Here is an 18,357-nt window from a genome sequence, read left to right as displayed (position 1 = left end):
TTCAGTCTCTCGGTCCCTGCTTTGATGCACCTGTACTGACCTCGCCTTCTGATGATAGAACGGGGTGAACAGCAGTGGCTTTGGGTGGTTGTTGTCCTTGATGCTCTTTCACTGTCATCGTCAAACAACCCATAGATAAGATCCCCCAGTTATTCCCCCATACTGTTGGTATTCAAGGGCCCCCCAGGTGAAAAGGCCTAAACAGAGAATTCTAAAACCAAGGTGAAATATCGTTGGTTTGGGAGACCCTGCCAGCCCCCCAACCAAAGCTGATACTGAGCAGAAAGCCACGACCATGGCCGTCCTGTTTCCTCTGGGAAAGCTGCTGGTGAAGCCTGTGATGCCAGGCAGGCAAATGGTGGCTAACAGATGAACCATATGATGATGCCAGGAGACGGGTTGTTCAGTAGGCGTACCCTGCTACTCCACACCCTGCCGCCGTCTCCACATCACCCATACCCACCCCAAGTGACTGGTTTGCAACCAGGTGTATAGAAGCGAGGCCTAATGTCTAAAGGAGTACGGAGGAGGAGGCAGTAAAAATGAGGTAGACCAGGAGAATGGTTGGAGGCCCACCTCAGATCCGGTCGGCGGCGTGGCTAAAACATGAAAGAAGCCTGGGTGAGCCAAGGCAGCTCCCGCCAGCCGGCAGCCACCAAAACCAGCGCGCTGTACTGCAGCCAATGTGCGTGCGGGACAGCCGGAGTGGGGGGGAGAGAGGAGTGGACCCGGCCCCAGTAGCGGGAGGAAGAGCGGAGGAAAAGGAGAGAGGAGAAACCCCCCAGCAAGGGGCCGCCCGCCCGCCCGCCCCCCGCCCGCGGGCCACCCGGCCCTGCCCGCAACCCGGCACCAGCCTCAACGCCCCCCCCCCATTCTGTGACGCAGTTTGCGGTGTGTGTAGCGTCTCCTCGGAGGCAGGTAGCTTTTGCCCCTGGTGATGCGTCTCTCTGACAGACCTCACTACCCGTCTGCGAGAGAGCCTTACAGGTTGTGGCGGAGCAGTTGCCGTACCAGGCGGTGATACAGCCCGACAGGATGCTCTCGATTGTGCATCTGTAGAAGTTTGTGAGTCTTTTGGTGACAAGCCGAATTTCTTCAGCCTCCTGAGGTTGAAGAGGCGTTGCTGCGCCTTCTTCACAACGCTGTCTGTGTGGGTGGACCAATCAGTTTGTCCGTGATGTGTACACCGAGGAACTTAAAACTTTCACCTTCTTCACTACTGACCCGTCGATGTGGATAGGGGGTGCTCCCTCTGCTGTTTCCTGAAGTCCACATCATCTCCTTTGTTTTGTTGACGTTGAGTATGAGGTTATTTTCCTGACACCACACTCCGAGGGCCCTCACCTCCCCCTGTAGGCCGTCTCGTCGTTGTTGGTGATCAAGCCTACCACTGTAGTGTCATCGCAAACTTGATGATTGAGTTGGAGGCGTGGCATGGCCACGCAGTCGTGGGTGAACAGGGAGTACAGGAGAGGGCTCAGAAACGCACCCTGTGGGGCCCCAGTGTTGAGGATCAGCGGGTGGAGATGTTGTTACCTACCCTCACCACCTGGGGGCGGCCCGTCAGGAAGTCCAGGACCCAGTTGCACAGGGCGGGGTCGAGACCCAGGGTCTCGAGCTTGATGACGAGTTTGGAGGGTACTATGGTGTTAAATGCTGAGCTGTAATCGATGAACAGCATTCTCACATGGGTCTCACATCCTGCCCCTCTTGGCACGCTCTCCACCTCTCTGTCACTTTGGCACCCTGAAGACTGGAGAGAATACAAGCGAGGGCCAACAGAGCAGATATATCGACATAAAGCTCTAAAACAATAGACACGTTAGTGTATTTAGATGTTATCCCCAGGTTGCTTCAAGCTGAACTAGTGGTGAGAGGGAGGTTTAACATCATGTTTGTACAGAAAGGAAATCTCTTAAGCTTGTTTTAACTGGGAATTCTGAGTGTGTTATGAAGGCTCAGATGTATTAGGGCCAAGATCCTGTTTAAGGATGTTGAAGCAACAAGATCTTTACCTACTGTAATGCAGCATAGTAAAAGAACATAGCTTATGTTTGCTCCTTTCCTTGGCGGTTTACTGCAAGTAATTTTTTGTAATAACAACCCCCATCTCTCTCTTTTCCCCTCCTCCTCTTCCTCTCTCTCTCACTCTCTCCTCCCCCCCTCTTCTCCTCCCTCTCTCTCTCTTCTTCCTACACCCCTCTCTCTCTTCTCTCTCCCCTCTCTCTCTTCTCTCTCCCACCCCCTTTCTCTCTTTCTCTCCCCTGTCTCTCTCTCTCTCTTGCAGGTGTTTCATTCCTAATATCTATGCTGCTCTGTGGTACAGGCAGCCCTGGTGCCTCTCATCTGCCTGGTTGGGGTACTGGTGGTGTTTATCCATGCCTACCAGGTCACACAGCAGTGGAAGGCCTACGACGACGTGTACCGCGGGCGCACCAACAGCTCAGGTATAGTACACACACACACATCTTCCAGCTATAGGGCATGGGTTGGAGCATAGCAGCAACCTCCATGTCCCGAGCAACCAGACCATGTCAGAACATCTAGCCAACTGCGTCGGTCTGTCTGTCTCTGTCGGACTACTGCACTATTGGAGTACCTGTCCTGTGACCATGTAGTAGTCATTCAGCGGTCTACAGTGTGTACAGTGGGCTCCAAAATTACTGCCACCCCTGACAGGCAATGCACAAACAATGCTTAAACAAATATAAACAATATAATTACAGAGAAACTCAAAATACCAACATGTGAGAAATACTGTACTTTATTAATGTTTCAATGGAACCAACCCCAAAAAATGTATTGATTTAATTAAAAAACAATGTCATCCAAATCAAGGTTTCACAATTAATGGCACCCTTAAAGATTATTGTAAATAACATCTACCAAAATTAAACCACAAATTAAATTCCACTTATTTAAGTTTATCTAAGTCTTAAGGAACAATTTTGAGCCATTACATCACTTCCTGTTTCACTAGGGTATAAAAATGAGGTAACACACATGCAATATCCCGCTGTCATCCAACACCATGAAGAAAAGAAAAGAACTGGCAGTTCAAACGAGACAGATGGTTGTAGACCTTCATAAATCTGGTAATGGCTACAAGAAGATCCACAAACGATTGAATATACCACTGAGCACTGTCAGGGCAATTATTTAAAAAATTATAAAGAAAAACCTCACGGGTAGAGGACGCAAATGCATTTTGCCCCCCAGGAAAGGGAGGAGGATGGTGAGGGAAGCAACAAAATCCCCCAAAATCACTGTGAAAGAATTACAGGCCTTGGTGGCATCTTGGGGTCACCAGGTTTCAAAAAGCACCATCAGATGCCACCTCCAAAACCACAGGCTCTTTGGAAGGGTTGCCAGAAGAAAGCCCTTTCTGACCCCAAGACACAGACGCAAGCCGTCATTTCAATTATGACTGGAAGAAGGTGTAGTAGTCTACAGTCTATAGTAGTCTGTAGTAGTCTATAGTAGTCATTCAGCTGGTCTACAGCGTGTAGTAGTCATTCAGCTGGTCTACAGCGTGTAGTAGTCATTCAGCTGGTCTCCAGCGTGTAGTAATCATATCGCTGGTCTACAGTGTGTAGTAAGATTCAGCTGGTCTCAGCGTGTAGTAGTCATTCAGCTGGTATACAGTGTGTAGTAGTCATTCAGCTGGTCTACAGTGTGTAGTAGTCATTCAGCTGGTCTACAGCGTGTAGTAGTCATTCAGCTGGTCTACAGCGTGTAGTTGTCATTCAGCTGGTCACAGTGTGTAGGTAGTCATTCAGCTGGTCTACAGTGTGGTGTAGTCATTCAGCTGGTTACAGTGTGTAGTAGTCATTCAGCTTGGTCTACAGTGTGTAGTAGTCATTCAGCTTGTAGGAGCTACAATGGCTTGACCCCCCCTCCTTTCAACTAGTCGAACTGGTTCATACTGCCCTGTCCTTTTACATCCAAACAGCCTCATATGACTTGGCTCTACTCTCCAGCCTCAATATGATGGCTCTACTCTCCAGCCTTAATATGATGGCTCTGCTCTCCAGCCTCAATATGATGGCTCTGCTCTCCAGCCTCAATATGATGGCTCTACTCTCCAGCCTCAATATGATGGCTCTACTCTCCAGCCTTAGCGAAGACATCTCAACGGGACAGTGCCTTCTCATAACAACCAAGTAGGCATTGTGTGTTGTACAAAAATAAAAACATCAACAACAACAAGCAGCAGCAGCGTCTGGTTCCAAGGGGTTTCCTTGAAGAGCAACAGAGTGAGGAGAAGACAGCCTATAGCAATCTCACTCCTCAACAGAGAGAGCTCTATTCTTCCATCCCACCCACTCCAGCAACGCCCAGCACAGCCCGCATGGCTGGCTCATCCACAGATGGTGGGTAGGATGTCCTTGTTCCTCCAGCACTGGTAGCTTCCCTGAAAAGCCTGTGGAGCTTGTTTGTTACAACACACATCTAATCCCCAACCCAGGCTGCTGGACTATTTTTACTATGGCCTGCAAATCCACCCCACACACACATGCACACACACACACACACACACACCACTCATATCACAAACAAAGCAACCAAGCATCTGATCAGGCACAATAGGGCAGCCTTGATTAAAGCTTTATGCAACATGCACTTCAGTGCAAAACACATACAGTGCATTCAGAAAGTATTCAAACCCTTTGACTTTTTCCACATTTTGTTATGTTACAGCCTTATTCTAAAATGGATAACATTTATTTTTTTCCCTCATCAATCTACACACAATACCCCATAATGACAAAGCAAAAACAGTTTTTTTTTTATTCTTGCAAAGTTATTTTTAAAAATGAAACAGAAATATCAGATTTACATAAGTATTCATGACCCTTTTGCTTTTGGCTCCTGAGTGGCGCAGCGGTCTAAGGCACTGCATCTCACTGCTAGAGGTGTCACTAAAGACCCTGGTTCAATCCCAGGCTGTATTACAACCAGCCGTTATTGGGAGTCCCATAGGGCAGCGCACAATTTGCCCAGCGTCATCCGGGTTAGGGTTTGTAAATAAGAATTTGTTGTTAACTGACGTGCCTAGTTAAATAAAGGTCAAATACATTATAAACAATTTTTATCAGTACTTTGTTGAAGCACCTCTGGCAGCGATTACAGCCTCGAGTCTTCTTGGGTATGACGCTACAAGCTTGGCACACCTGTATTTCCCATTATTCTCTGCAGATCCTCTTAAGCTCTGTCAGGTTGGATGGGAGCTTAGCTGCATAGCTATTTTCAGATCTTTCCAGAGATGTTCGATCAGGTTCAAGTCCGGGCTTTGGCTGGGCCATTCAAAGACATTCAGAGACTTGTTCCCGAAGCCACCCCTGCGTTGTCTTGGCAGTGTGCTGAGGGTCGTTATCCTGTTGGAAGGTGAACCTTCGCCCCAGTCTGAGGTCCTGAGCGCTCTGGAGCAGGTTTTCATCAAGGATCTCTTTGTACTTTGCTCCATCTTTCCCTTAATCCGGACTAGTCTCCCAGTCCCTGCCGCTGAAAAACATCCCCACAGCATGATGCTGTCACCACCATCCTCCAGACGTGACGCTTGGCATTCAAGCCAAACAGTTCAATCTTGGTTTCATCAGACCAGAGAATCTTGTTTCTCATGGTCTGAGAGTCCTTTAGGTATTTCAGTTTTTAAAATTGTAATAAATTTGCTAACATTTCTAAAAACCTGTTTTCGCTTCATTATGGGCTATTGTGTGTAGATCAATGAGGAAACTGTTTTATTTGATCCATTTTAGAAAAAGGCTGTAAAGTAAAATAATTTGGAAAATGTCAAGGGGTCTGAATATATTCCGAATGCACTGTACATACTGTAGGCTACTCACATGGATTTATGTACAGAGTGGGTAGAACGCAGTTCCTCACAAACATAACTTATTCAATACACCCACATACAGTGTGCACACACACATACACACACAATATCCCTGGCTTTTGTTTTTGTCCATCAGTATCATGAATCCAATCCCTCTCCATTATTACTAGATATCAGTTCATTAGACTCATACTGGCTGTGTTACTAGGTATCAGTTCAGACTGGCTGTGTTACTAGGTATCAGTTCAGACTGGCTGTGTTACTAGGTATCAGTTCAGACTGGCTGTGTTTACTAGATATCAGTTCAGACTGGCTGTGTTACTAGGTATCAGTTCAGACTGGCTGTGTTACTAGGTATCAGTTCAGAACTGGCTGTGTTACTAGATATCAGTTCAGACTGGCTGTGTTACTAGGTATCAGTTCAGACTGGCTGTGTTACTAGGTATCAGTTCAGACTGGCTGTGTTACTAGGTATCAGTTAAGACTGGCTGTGTTACTAGGTATCAGTTCAGACTGGCTGTGTTACAGGTAATCAGTTCAGACTGGCTGTGTTACTAGGTATCAGTTCAGACTGGCTGTGTTACTAGGTATCAGTTCAGACTGGCTGTGTTACTAGGTATCAGGTCATTAAACTCTGGCTTTGTTTTTGGTCGCTCCCTCCAATGACTAAACAAAGCCTGAATTAGTGGCAGTCCTTTGTATGGCAAGCTGTCCATAGCCTCCCGCTGCACTGTGTGTTTCCACCGTAGAGCAGGCAGATCCACCGTCCCTCACAAACACACACACAAACACCCACACACACAACTACACCCCCATACACAGCCACATTGTGCTGTTTTGGCTGACTCAGCATGCCTCTGACACTGCAGCCGTCTGTTCCTCGGAGCTTAGCACCCTGATACCTGAGGGGCACACTATAGCACCCTCGCCAAGTACACACACCAGGGGAGGGGTAATAGCAGTACAAGGATGTCAGTAAACAGGTTTTCAACAGCCTCTAAAGCTCCTTATTTACGCTGGCTGGGAGAGAGAGGCATGGCTCACTCTATTAAAAGCAGCAGACTCATTGAGAGTGTGTAAGGCACAGACACAGAGGGCGGAGGTGTCCTTGAGGTGTGTCTGTGCGGGTGTGTGTGTGCACTTGTGTGTGTGCACTTGTGTGTGTTTGTGCACTTTTGTTTGTGTGTGTGTGTGGCTTGGAGTGTGTCCCTTGGAAGTTCCCTGCTGCAGGAGCCTGCTACACAGGAACAGAAGGTGACTCCATGCCCCCCTGCTCCCCAACCCCCAACTAATGTCCTTTAGAAAATAGAAAATCTTTCAAGCAAATGGAAAGAGGTTCAACTTCATCAAAGGTTTTGCATTCACCAGCCTTCTCATGAAGGACGATGATACAGAACATTTTCACAAAATGGCCCATTTCCTGCCTTGCCCCAGTCTCCCCTCCTACTACAGCTAATCCTAGCTTCAGTCCTCCTCAATGTTGTTTGCCAGTCAGTGCACTCATGTGGTATCATGTTACCACGATTTCATTCTCTGGTGAACCCTCTGTTAATTCGCAAACACCATGCAAATAGCAAATACAGGCCTGTTTAAACACCATGCAAATACAGGCCTGTTTAAACACCATGCAAATACAGGCCTGTTTAAACCACATGCAAATACAGGCCTGTTTAAACCCCATGCAAATACAGGCCTGTTTAAACCACATGCAAATACAGGCCTGTTTAAACTCCATGCAGATACAGGCCTGTTTAAACCACATGCAAATACAGGCCTGTTTAAACACAGGCCTGTATAAAGAGGGCCACAGTCCTCACATGCTGGACTGTGGACACGACACAAAGCATTTTACTTTCCCTTGTAGACAGACATTACATTTCAATGTTGTGTTTTCATTGGATATAGTTCTAGTATTGTAGGCTATACGTTTTCTTCAGTAAGTCCCCCTGAAGCTCTTCTCTAGGCTCATCAGTTTCACATTTCAAGTTTAATTAGTTGTATGTATGTGACACATGGTATACACCGTCCCAAAAAAATGTGCAGTTTCCTTCTAGACAATGCTACAACAATAAGAATGAATAAAAGGTAAGAATACAAACTTAACGTAAATGGCTCAGTAGAATATATATTATTTTTTGCATAATACAGGAAGGCACAATTTCTAGTCCAATATTTACACATGTATTGGGGAATGAGGCATTGGGGGTCAAGTGTTTAAATTGTGCAGTATTTAGCGATCATAATAATAGTTGTGTGTGTGCGTGCTAAGGTGGGTGCTAAGGTGCGGAGAATCAGAGCAGGTGGTCAGTCCAGTTCAAGTGTTCAGCAGTCTGATGGCTTGTAGATAGAAGCTGTCTCTGAGCCTGTTGGCATCAGACCTCATGCTCCGATCCCGTCTGCCAGACGGTCAGGGAGAGAACTGCTCGTGGCTGGGGTGTGGGGGGTCATTGATGATGCTGCAGGCCTTCCTCAGGCACCGTTTCAAGTAGATGTCATGGATGGGTGGGAGCACGGTCCCAGTGATGTACTGGGCCGTCTTCTCCCTCTGGAGGGCCTTGCGGTAGTCCATGTCAAGTCCTTGGTGATGTGGACGCCAAGGAACTTAAAACTGCCGACTCTCTCTGCTGTAGTCCCGTTGATGTGGATCATCAGGATTTGGCCATTTGAGAATTGATGTGACAAAGTAGCTGCGGGCTCCACTACAAACAGACACAGATGGCACCCTATTCCCTATAGGGCCCATAGGGCTCTGGTCAAAAGTAGTGCACTATGTAGGGAATGCCATTTGGGACGGAGACACAGACATATTCCTGGTTGGTCTCCAACGTCTCTGTTTGGATGGGTCTGAGTCTATAGAGCCAAAGACTGTAGGAAGAGAAGCTGGCGAGGACGCCAAGACGGATTGTTATTTGTGCCCAGAGAGGCTTGATATGCATACATGGCAGCCAACTGCCAAACAACGGAAACGCCAACGTGAAGTATCTTAAAGAGCATTGGGCCACCAGAACAGCTTCAATGTGCCTTGTCATAGATTGTGTCTGAAACTCTATTGGAGGGATGAGACACCATTCTTCCACGATAAATTCTGTGGATGGTTTTGTTGATGGTGGTGGAAAACAAGGTCTCTGTCAGCACAACAGAATCTCCCATAAGTATTCAATTAGGCTGAGATCCGGTGACTGAGATATACACACACACACACGCACACACACACACACACACACATACAGTACATACACACACCCTTTTGACCCCTCTTTCAAAGTCACTGAGATATCTTCTTCTAGCCATGGTAGCCAAAATAATGGGCATCTGGACATTTTTATACATGACCCTAAGCATGATGGGATGTTAATTGCTTAATTAACTCAGGAACCACACCTGTGTTGAAGCACCTGCTTTCAATATACTTTGTTTCTCTCATTTACTTGTTTCTACAGTTACCTGTAGCTACTGTAGTAGAGAGAGAGGATGGTGTATTTTTATCAGTGGCCAGACAGAACACTAAAGCGCCCAGTTGAACGGCATTACGATGCCCCTGGGCTCTACGTGCAGATTAATACCACTAATGGTCTGCCCAGAGATTTGAGAGGAGGTGACAGCCACAATTTCCCTCTGCTCTTTTACCCTGATGGACAGTTACTGAGATAAACACATTGGGATGGATCTTAGACCATTCCTCCATACAGAGTCCTTCCAGATCATTGATAGCCTTCGTCTGGGCTTATGGACTGCCCTCTTCAATTCAAACCACAGGTTTTTTAATGGGTTTCAAGTCTGGAGACTGAGATGGCCATTGTAAAATGATGAATTTGTGGCCAATTAACCTTTTCTTTGTGGATTTTGATCTGTGCTTGGGGTTATTGTCTTGCTGGAAGATCCACTTGTGCCCAAGTTTCAGCCTCCTGGTAGAGGCAACCAGGTTTTGGGGAAACATTTCCTGGTACTGGTTAAAGTTCATGATGCCGTTGACCTTAACAAGAGCTCCAGGACCAGTGGAAGCAAAATAGCCCCATAACATCAACATTACTAGTTGACATTATGTATGGGGTTCTTTTCTGCTTATGCATTCTCATTTCGACGTAAAACCCACCACCGGTGTGCGTGGCCAAAGAGCTCTATTTTCATGTCATCTGATCAATGCACCGGTTCCAATCCAATCGCCAATGTCATTTAGCAAAATCCAGGCATGTACATTTGTTGGAATTGTATTAGTATAAAATAATATAATTTCCCAATTTTTTTTTGCATACAATATAGCTCAGTATTTGAATTATTTATTTTAAACAGTCATTTTTGCTCATTTTTATCAAAGATGTCAAAAATGTCGGACCCCACTGTATATCAAGAGTCCCTTACTGCTGTGCCACAGTACCTGAGTCACGAGGCAAGGTGTGCTTGCCAGACAATATGTACCTTTGATGCAATGACCAGTGTGCACCTTTAACTGTCAACATAGAGTAGCATGAGATGTGTTATTGTGCTCTGGCTTTATGGCACTGCTCCATGACTGCACTTTGAACTTCAACCTGAGCCTGCCAAGAATGAGGAAATAAACCAATAAATTCTAGATTATGTGTAGAATACGTTGATAGCAGCACAATCACATGTGCTTGTTTGAACACTTGATCCTTCTTGTTGATGTTTTGTTTTCATGTCCTTGAACTTCTGAGTTGTCTTTGGGGTGTGTTCATTAGTGCAAACAGTATCGAAACGGAAAACGTTTTGCCACAAAACAATTGTGTTTCTTAATGGACAAGTTCAATTTAGCCTGTCCTCGTTTCGGCCCTCTTGCCTCTGTTTTCAAGTGAATACACCCCATATGAGTCTGGGTCTGTTGATGCAGGCCCAATCTCTATTGATACTACACTACCCACAATTCCTCCTGCTACTGTAATTACTGTATATACCACAGCAATGACAGGATTCGGGGTGCAATCACTGGGCCTAGACAGGCTGTCACCAGCCATGGGAGGGGTCATCCAAACAGCAGACCACCTTTTAATCCCAAATTACAGCCCATGGTTACATACTCTGTTAACTAAGGGTATGGATGGATCAAATCTGTCCTCCCACCACTTCCTCTTGTACTGAGGCAGCAAACAGTTGGCCTCAACTTCCAGCTCACCTTATGTTTATGATATATTTTAATTAGGGCACTGTCAGACTTTCCAAGAGTATGAGGAACATTTACAACCATCTCTAGTGTTGATAATATGTTATGAAGTACAATGTTCAGTATCTTTTTATTATCTAATGTGGATTGCCTCCTTTCTTATCATTGCACTCTTAACAACACTTAACAACCTTGCTATTGGATTGCATGGGCAGAAGCTGCACAATGTTATCATTATATAATGTCATCTCAATGCTTCACACAGAATGGCTATGACTGACAGTTTGATTGCATAGGCTGATAAAAACAATAATACCATGGTGATGGTTGTGTTCCAAACCGATTGACCTTAGCAAAGGTCAGTGTTTATACATTACCAGTATATACTGCCAAACTCACTTCTTCCTGTTTTTTAAACAGTTATTTTTAGTCGATTCAAAGTGTTCTTTACTCACCAGAAGGATATTTTCCCACTAATGTTCTTCTCTGTATTTATTATCTCATTATTATACAGTACATGTTAGGAAGCCCCTGCTGATTATTTAAGAGAGAAGAGCCAACCAACAGTAGGTTAGATGTGCCTTCTAGAAGCCCACAGGGGGACTTGTGGGTCTGCCATGTAGATGTGATGACACGTTCCATTTCCCTCCTGGCTGACTCTTCCATGTTAACACAGCAGGCCTGTAGCCAGATCCTACTGGACTGCCCAGCCACAGGACTCACACAGGAAGGCTTGGGAGAGAGTTTTGCAAGACCATATACAGTGGGGCAAAAAAGTATTTAGTCAGCCACCAATTGTGCAAGTTCTCCCACTTAAAAAGATGAGAGATGCCTGTAATTTTCATCATAGGTACACTTCAACTATGACAGACAAAATGAGGGAAGAAATCCAGAAAATCACATTGTAGGATTTTTTATGAATTTATTTGCAAATTATGGTGGAAAATAAGTATTTGGTCAATAACTAAAGTTTCTCAATACTTTGTTATATACCCTTTGTTGGCAATGACAGAGGTCAAACGTTTTCTGTAAGTCTTCACAAGGTTTTCACACACTGTTGCTGGTATTTTGGCCCATTCCTCCATGCAGATCTCCTCTAGAGCAGTGATGTTTTGGGGCTGTTGCGGGCAACACGGACTTTCAACTCCCTCCAAAGATTTTCTATGGGGTTGAGATCTGGAGACTGGCTAGGCCACTCCAGGACCTTGAAATGCTTCTTGCGAAGCCACTCCTCCATTGCCCGGGCGGTGTGTTTGTGATCATTGCTGAAAGACCAGCCACGTTTCATCTCAATGCCCTTGGTGATTTAAGGAGGTTTTCACTCAAAATCTCACGATACATGGCCCCATTCATTCTTTCCTTACACGGATCATTCGTCCTGGTCCCTTTGCAGAAAAACAGCCCCAAAGCATGATGTTTCCACCCCCATGCTTCACAGTAGGTATGGTGTTCCCAATCCCAATTTGTAAGTCGCTCTGGATAAGAGCGTCTGCTAAATGACTTAAATGTCATTTAAATGTCACACAGCCTCTATAATGGTAATGGGACTTTACTAACCTGGCATGGCTAGCTAACACAGCCTCCATAATGGTAATGGGACTTTACTAACCTGGGCCTGGCTAGCTAACACACAGCCTCTATAATGTTAATGGGACTTTACTAACCTGGGCATGGCTAGCTAACACACAGCCTCTATAATGGTAATGGGACTTTACTAACCTGGGCATGGCTAGCTAACACACCAGCCTCTATAATGTAATGGAACTTTACTAACCTGAGCATGGATAGCTAACACAGCCTCCATAATGGTAATGGGACTTACTAACCTGGGCCTGGCTAGCTAACACACCAGGACCTCTGATATGTGGTAATGGGACTTTACTAACCTGGGCATGGCTAGCTAACACAGCCTTCATAATGGTTATGGGACTTTACTAACCTGAGCATGGATAGCTAGCACACAGCCTCTGTGTTCTCAACAAGTGTTCTCAACAAGCTAGGACAGCCGCTAAAGGATACCTGTAAATGTCAGATCTCTCTTTCTCTTTTCCTCTCTGTGTGTTCCTGGGTCAGTGTGATTCTGGGTCAGTTCAGCATTTTCCTCACTAATGGTTCAGGTTAGGATCTAGCTGATCCTAGATCTGTACTTAGAGGAAACTTCAACCAATGGTGTAGGGGAGCAGGTTTAGAAAGCTGTATGCCTCAGCTGAGAGTGGTTCAAGGCCAGTGCACATGGTTTAGGAGACACACTCCCTCTCTCTGACCTCCTCGAGCATGCTGAAATCAATGCTTTTAGTTTCACTGTAGATCTGCTTCAAATCTCTAGCGAACCCCTGAGACTAACAGACTAACGCACATACACACACATCGTTCTCGGCGCGCCTTCCTTTTTCCCCCCACATCCGGACTGAAGACTTTCAAATCGCTTTGAGCCCCTGTACCAGCTGTCTTCTGCCGGGGGCTTGGGTGTTCCCTCCATGGCTGTGGATGCTCTTCCAGCTACCTCTCCCTGTCCTAGTCAATCAACTGCCTGTGCACAGCCTGGACCACCGCTGCCCCCTCCGCTGGGCCGTAATCTTATCCAGAGCGACTTACAAATTGGAAAGTTCATACATATTCATCCTGGTTCCCCCGTGGGGAATGAACCCACAACCCTGGCGTTGCAAGCGCCATGCTCTACCAACTGAGCCACACAGGACCACTACTGTATGCAGTAATCATGTGCCTATGAACCAGAGTAATACTGTTAGCACTGAGGTGGTGTGCCCTAGTAGGAAGTCCACTGTGTGAAACTCACCCTGGAAATATACAAATATTTATTTTTATTTCACCTTTATTTAACCAGGTAGGCCAGTTGAGAACAAGTTCTCATTTACAACTGCCACCTGGCCAAGATAAAGCAAAGCAGTGCGACAAAAACAATAACACAAAGTTACACATGGGATAAACAAACGTACAGTCAATAACACAATAGAAAAATCTGTATACAGTGTGTGCAAATGAAGTAAGGAGGTAAGGCAATAAATAGGCCATAGTGGCGAAGTAATTACAATTTAGCAATTAACACTGGAGTGATAGATGTGCAGATGAGGATGTGCAAGTAGAAATACTGGTGTGCAAAAGAGCAGAACAACAAATATGGGGATGAGGTAGGTAGTTGGTTGGATATGGGATATTTACAGATGGGCTATGTACAGCTGCAGTGATCGGTAAGCTGCTCTGACAGCTGATGCATAAAGTTAGTGAGGGAGGGAGATAACAAGGCATGAGGTCAATATCCTTCCAGGATACCCGGGCCAGGTCGATTAGAAAGGCCTGCTTGTAGAAGTGTTTCAGGGAGCGTTTGACAGTGATGAGGGGTGATCGTTTGACCGACGACCCATGACAGACGCAGCCAATGAGGCAGTGATCGCTTAGATCCTGGTTGAAAACAGCAGAGGTGTATTTAGAGGGCAAGTTGGGCAGGATGATATCTATGAGGGTGCCCATGTTTACAGATTTAGGGTTGTACCTGGTAGGTTCCTTGATTATTTGTGTGAGATTGAGGGCATCTAGCTTAGATTGTAGGACGGCCGGGATGTTAAGCATGTCCCAGTTTAGGTCACCTAACAGTACGAACTTTGACGATAGAATGGGGGCAATCAATCAGCTGGGAGCTGAGGGAGGTCTATAACAAGCGGCAGCAGTGAGGGACTTATTTCTGGAGAGATGGATTTTTAAAAGTAGAAGCTCGAACTGTTTGGGCATAGACCTGGATAGTATGACAGAACTCTGCAGGATATCTCTACAGTAGATTGCAACTCCGCCCCCTTTAGCAGTTCTATCTTGACATAAAATGTTTTAATTGGAGATGGAATGTCAGAATTTTTGGTGGCCTTCCTAAGCCAAGATTTAGACACGGCTAGGACATAAGGTTTGGCGGAGTGTGCTAAAGCTGTGAATAAAGCAAACTTAGGGAGGAGGCTTCTGATGTTAACATGCATGAATGAAATAACCAGAGCATGTCTACCTCTGCTAAGCTTCCCAGTAAAGCCAGAAAAACAATCAAGCATCCCAGAAGAGTGTTAAAAATAGCCCACGTTAACATATGTAGTTTAAGAAACAAGGTTCATGAAATCAATAATTTGCTAGTAACAGATGACATTCATATTCTGACTATCTCTGAAACTCACTTAGATAATACCTTTGATGATACAGTGGTAGCAATACATGGTTATAAAATCTACAGAAAATACAGAAATGCCAAAGGTGGAGGTGTGCCTGATTATATTCAGAACCACATTCCGGTAAAGCTTAGAGAGGATCTCATGTTAAATACTGTTGAAGTGATATGGCTACAGGTTAATCTGCCTCACATGAAGCTCATTCTGGTGGGAAGCTGTTATAGACCACCAAGTGCTGACAGTCAGTATCTGGATAATATGTGAAAATGCTTGATAATGTATGTGATATCAATAGAGAGGTATACTTTCTGGATGATTTAAATATTTACTGGCTTTCATCAGGCTGCCCACTCAAGAGAAAGCTTCAAACTGTAACTAGTCCCTGCAACCTGACTCAGGTTAACAGCACAGGAATGAAATCATCAACATGTATTGATCATATCTTAACTAATGCTGCAGAAATGTGTTTGAAAGCAGTATCCAAATCCATCATATCTAGTGATCACAATATAGTAGCCATATCTAGGAAAACCAAAGTTCCAAAGGCTGGGCCTAATATTGTGTATAAGAAGTCATACAAAAAGTTTTGTAGTGATTCCTATGTTGTAGATGTGAAGAATATTTGTTGGTCCGTGGTGTGTAATAACGAGCAACCAGACGCTGCACTTGACACATTTATGAAATTGCTTATCCCAGTTACTAATAAGCATGCACCCATTAAGAAAATGACTGAAAACTGTTAAATTCCTGTGGATTGATGAGGAATTGAAAATGTGTATGCTTGAGAGGGATGAGGCAAAATAAATTTCAAATAGGTTCTGGCTGCACAAACGATTGGCAAACGTACTGTAAATTGAGAAATTGTGACTAAACTGAATAAAAAGAAGAAGAAACTGCACTATGAAATAAAGATAAATTACATAAAGAATGATAGTAAGAAGCTTTGGAGCACTTTAAATTACATTTTGGGAAAAAGGGCAAACTCAGCTCCATCATTCATTGAATCAGATGGCTCATTCATCACAAAACCCACTCTTATTGCCCACTACTCTAATTATTTTTGGATTGGCAAGATTAGCAAACTTAGGCATGACATGCCAGCAACAAACGCTGACACTACATATCCAAGTATATCTGACCAAATTATGAAAGACAAGCCTTGTAATTTTAAATTCTGTAAAGGAAGTGTGGAAGAGGTGAAAAAAGTATTATTGTCTATCAACAATGACAAGCCACCGGGGTCTGATAACAAATTACTGAGGATAATAGCAGACAATAGGCAAAACCCATTCTTCAAGGCAAAACTGCTCCAGCTCCTTTAAGTTGGATGGGTTCCGCTGGTGTACAGCGAATCTTTAAGTCATACCACAGATTCTCAATTGGATTGACGTCTGGGCTTTGACTAGGCCATTCCAAGACATTTAAATGTTTCCCCTTAAACCACTCGAGTGTTGCTTTAGCAGTATGCTTAGGGTTATTGTCCTGCTGGAAGGTGAACCTCCGTCCCAGTCTCAAATCTCTGGAAGACTGAAACAGGTTTCCCTCAAGAATTTCCCTGTATTTAACGCCATCCAACATGCATTCAATTCTGACCAGTTTCCCAGTCCCTGCCGATGAAAAACATCCCCACAGCATGATGCTGCCACCACCATGCTTCACTGTGGGGATGGTGTTTTTGTGGTGATGTGAGGTGTTGGGTTTGCGCCAGACGTTTTCCTTGATGGCCAAAAAGCTAAATTTTTGTCTCATCTGACCAGAGTACCTTCTTCCTTATGTTTGGGGAGTCTCCCACATGCCTTTTGCCAAACATGTTTGCTTATTTTTTTCTGGACACTTCCATAAAGCTCAGCGGAGTGTACGGCTTAAAGTGGTCCTATGGACAGATACTCCAATCTCCGCTGTGGAGCTTCAGGGTTATCTTTGGTCTCTTTGTTGCCTCTCTGATTACTGCCCTCCTTACCTGGTCCATGAGTGTTGGTGGGCAGCCCTCTCTTGGCAGGTTTGTTGTGGTGCCATATTCTTTCCAGATTTTTACATTGTCAGCTCTGGGATTTGATCTTGCAACCTTCCGGTTACTAGTCCAACGCTCTGACCACTAGGCTACCTGCTGCCCCAAATCAGATCATGTGACACTTAGATTGCACACAGGTGGACTTAATTAATTAAATAATGTGACTTCTGAAGGTAATTGGTTGCACCAGATCTTATTTAGGGGCTTCATAGGAAAGGGGGTGAATACATATACACGCACCACTTTTTTTTAAATTACATTTTTTGAAACAAGTTATTTTTTTCATTTAACTTCACCAATTTGTCTATTTTGTGGATGTCCATTATATGAAATCCAAATAAAAATCAATTTAAATTACAGGTTGTAATGCCACAAAATAGGAACAATACCAAGGGGGTGAATACTTTTACAAGGCACTGTAGCTGCTGCCTTGGTGGCAGCTAATGGGTATCCATAATAAATACAAATACATTTACACACACACACACACACACACAGACTCTCACACACACTCAGGTGCAGGTCATTTGATAGACTCTAACTAAAATATTGCCTATCAACATGCTGCAGATTTTTTGGAGGCATGCGTTTCAATGCTATCCACCAAATGAATACGCCGCTGCCATTGATATTCAAACTCTTTTGTTCGGAGTGCATTTTGGAGGTTAGTCTCATTCAGTGCCTTTTTGGACCAGATGCAATTTGGACAAGAGTGGCTACTTTCTGGGCCAAACTCAACAGCCCTGTCATTATGCAGTCGCTCTTTGTGCTCCCTGTGGCTAACACGCTAGGTATTAATGAGCACAGAGACAAAACACTCTCTCGCTCTCTCCATATCTTCCTCTCTCTTTCTACCTCTCTTCACCGCTTCCTCTTTCTCTCTATCTCCATCTCTTCCCCTCTCTCTCTCTCTTGCTGTATCGATGCACTGCACCTTTTAATGACTCAGCCCTCTCTTGGCTCCTGAATGTGAGTTCTTGTTTTGTTTGTCGCCCTAATTAATAGACTGCATAAGAGGTGGAGGGTCAGGCCTGCTAATATAGTGGAGGTTTAGGCCTGCTAATATAGTGGAGGTTCAGCCCTGCTAATATAGAGGAGGTTCAGGCCTGCTAATATAGTGGAGGATCAGGCATGCTAATGTAACAGTATAACTTTAGTACGTCCCCTCGCCCCGACCCGGGCGCGAACCAGGGACCCTCTGCACACATCAACAACAGTCGCCCACGAAGCG

General features: G+C 44.9%; 1 protein-coding gene across 1 annotated transcript in view; it reads left to right on the top strand.

The window, feature by feature from the left end:
- LOC111973957 (adhesion G-protein coupled receptor V1-like) overlaps positions 1-18,357 on the top strand; it is a 248,282-nt gene that overhangs the window by 209,885 nt on the left and 20,040 nt on the right. The window contains 2 exon segments of the mRNA XM_070446866.1: positions 2,288-2,318; positions 2,321-2,447. Of these exon segments, the coding sequence (XP_070302967.1) occupies positions 2,288-2,318; positions 2,321-2,447 (158 nt within the window).

The sequence above is a fragment of the Salvelinus sp. IW2-2015 genome, linkage group LG15, assembly GCF_002910315.2.
Source record: "Salvelinus sp. IW2-2015 linkage group LG15, ASM291031v2, whole genome shotgun sequence".
Classification (NCBI taxonomy): Eukaryota; Metazoa; Chordata; class Actinopteri; order Salmoniformes; family Salmonidae; genus Salvelinus; species Salvelinus sp. IW2-2015.
The sequence above is the reverse complement of the archived record's forward strand: the minus strand, read 5'-3'. Positions and strand labels throughout refer to the sequence as shown.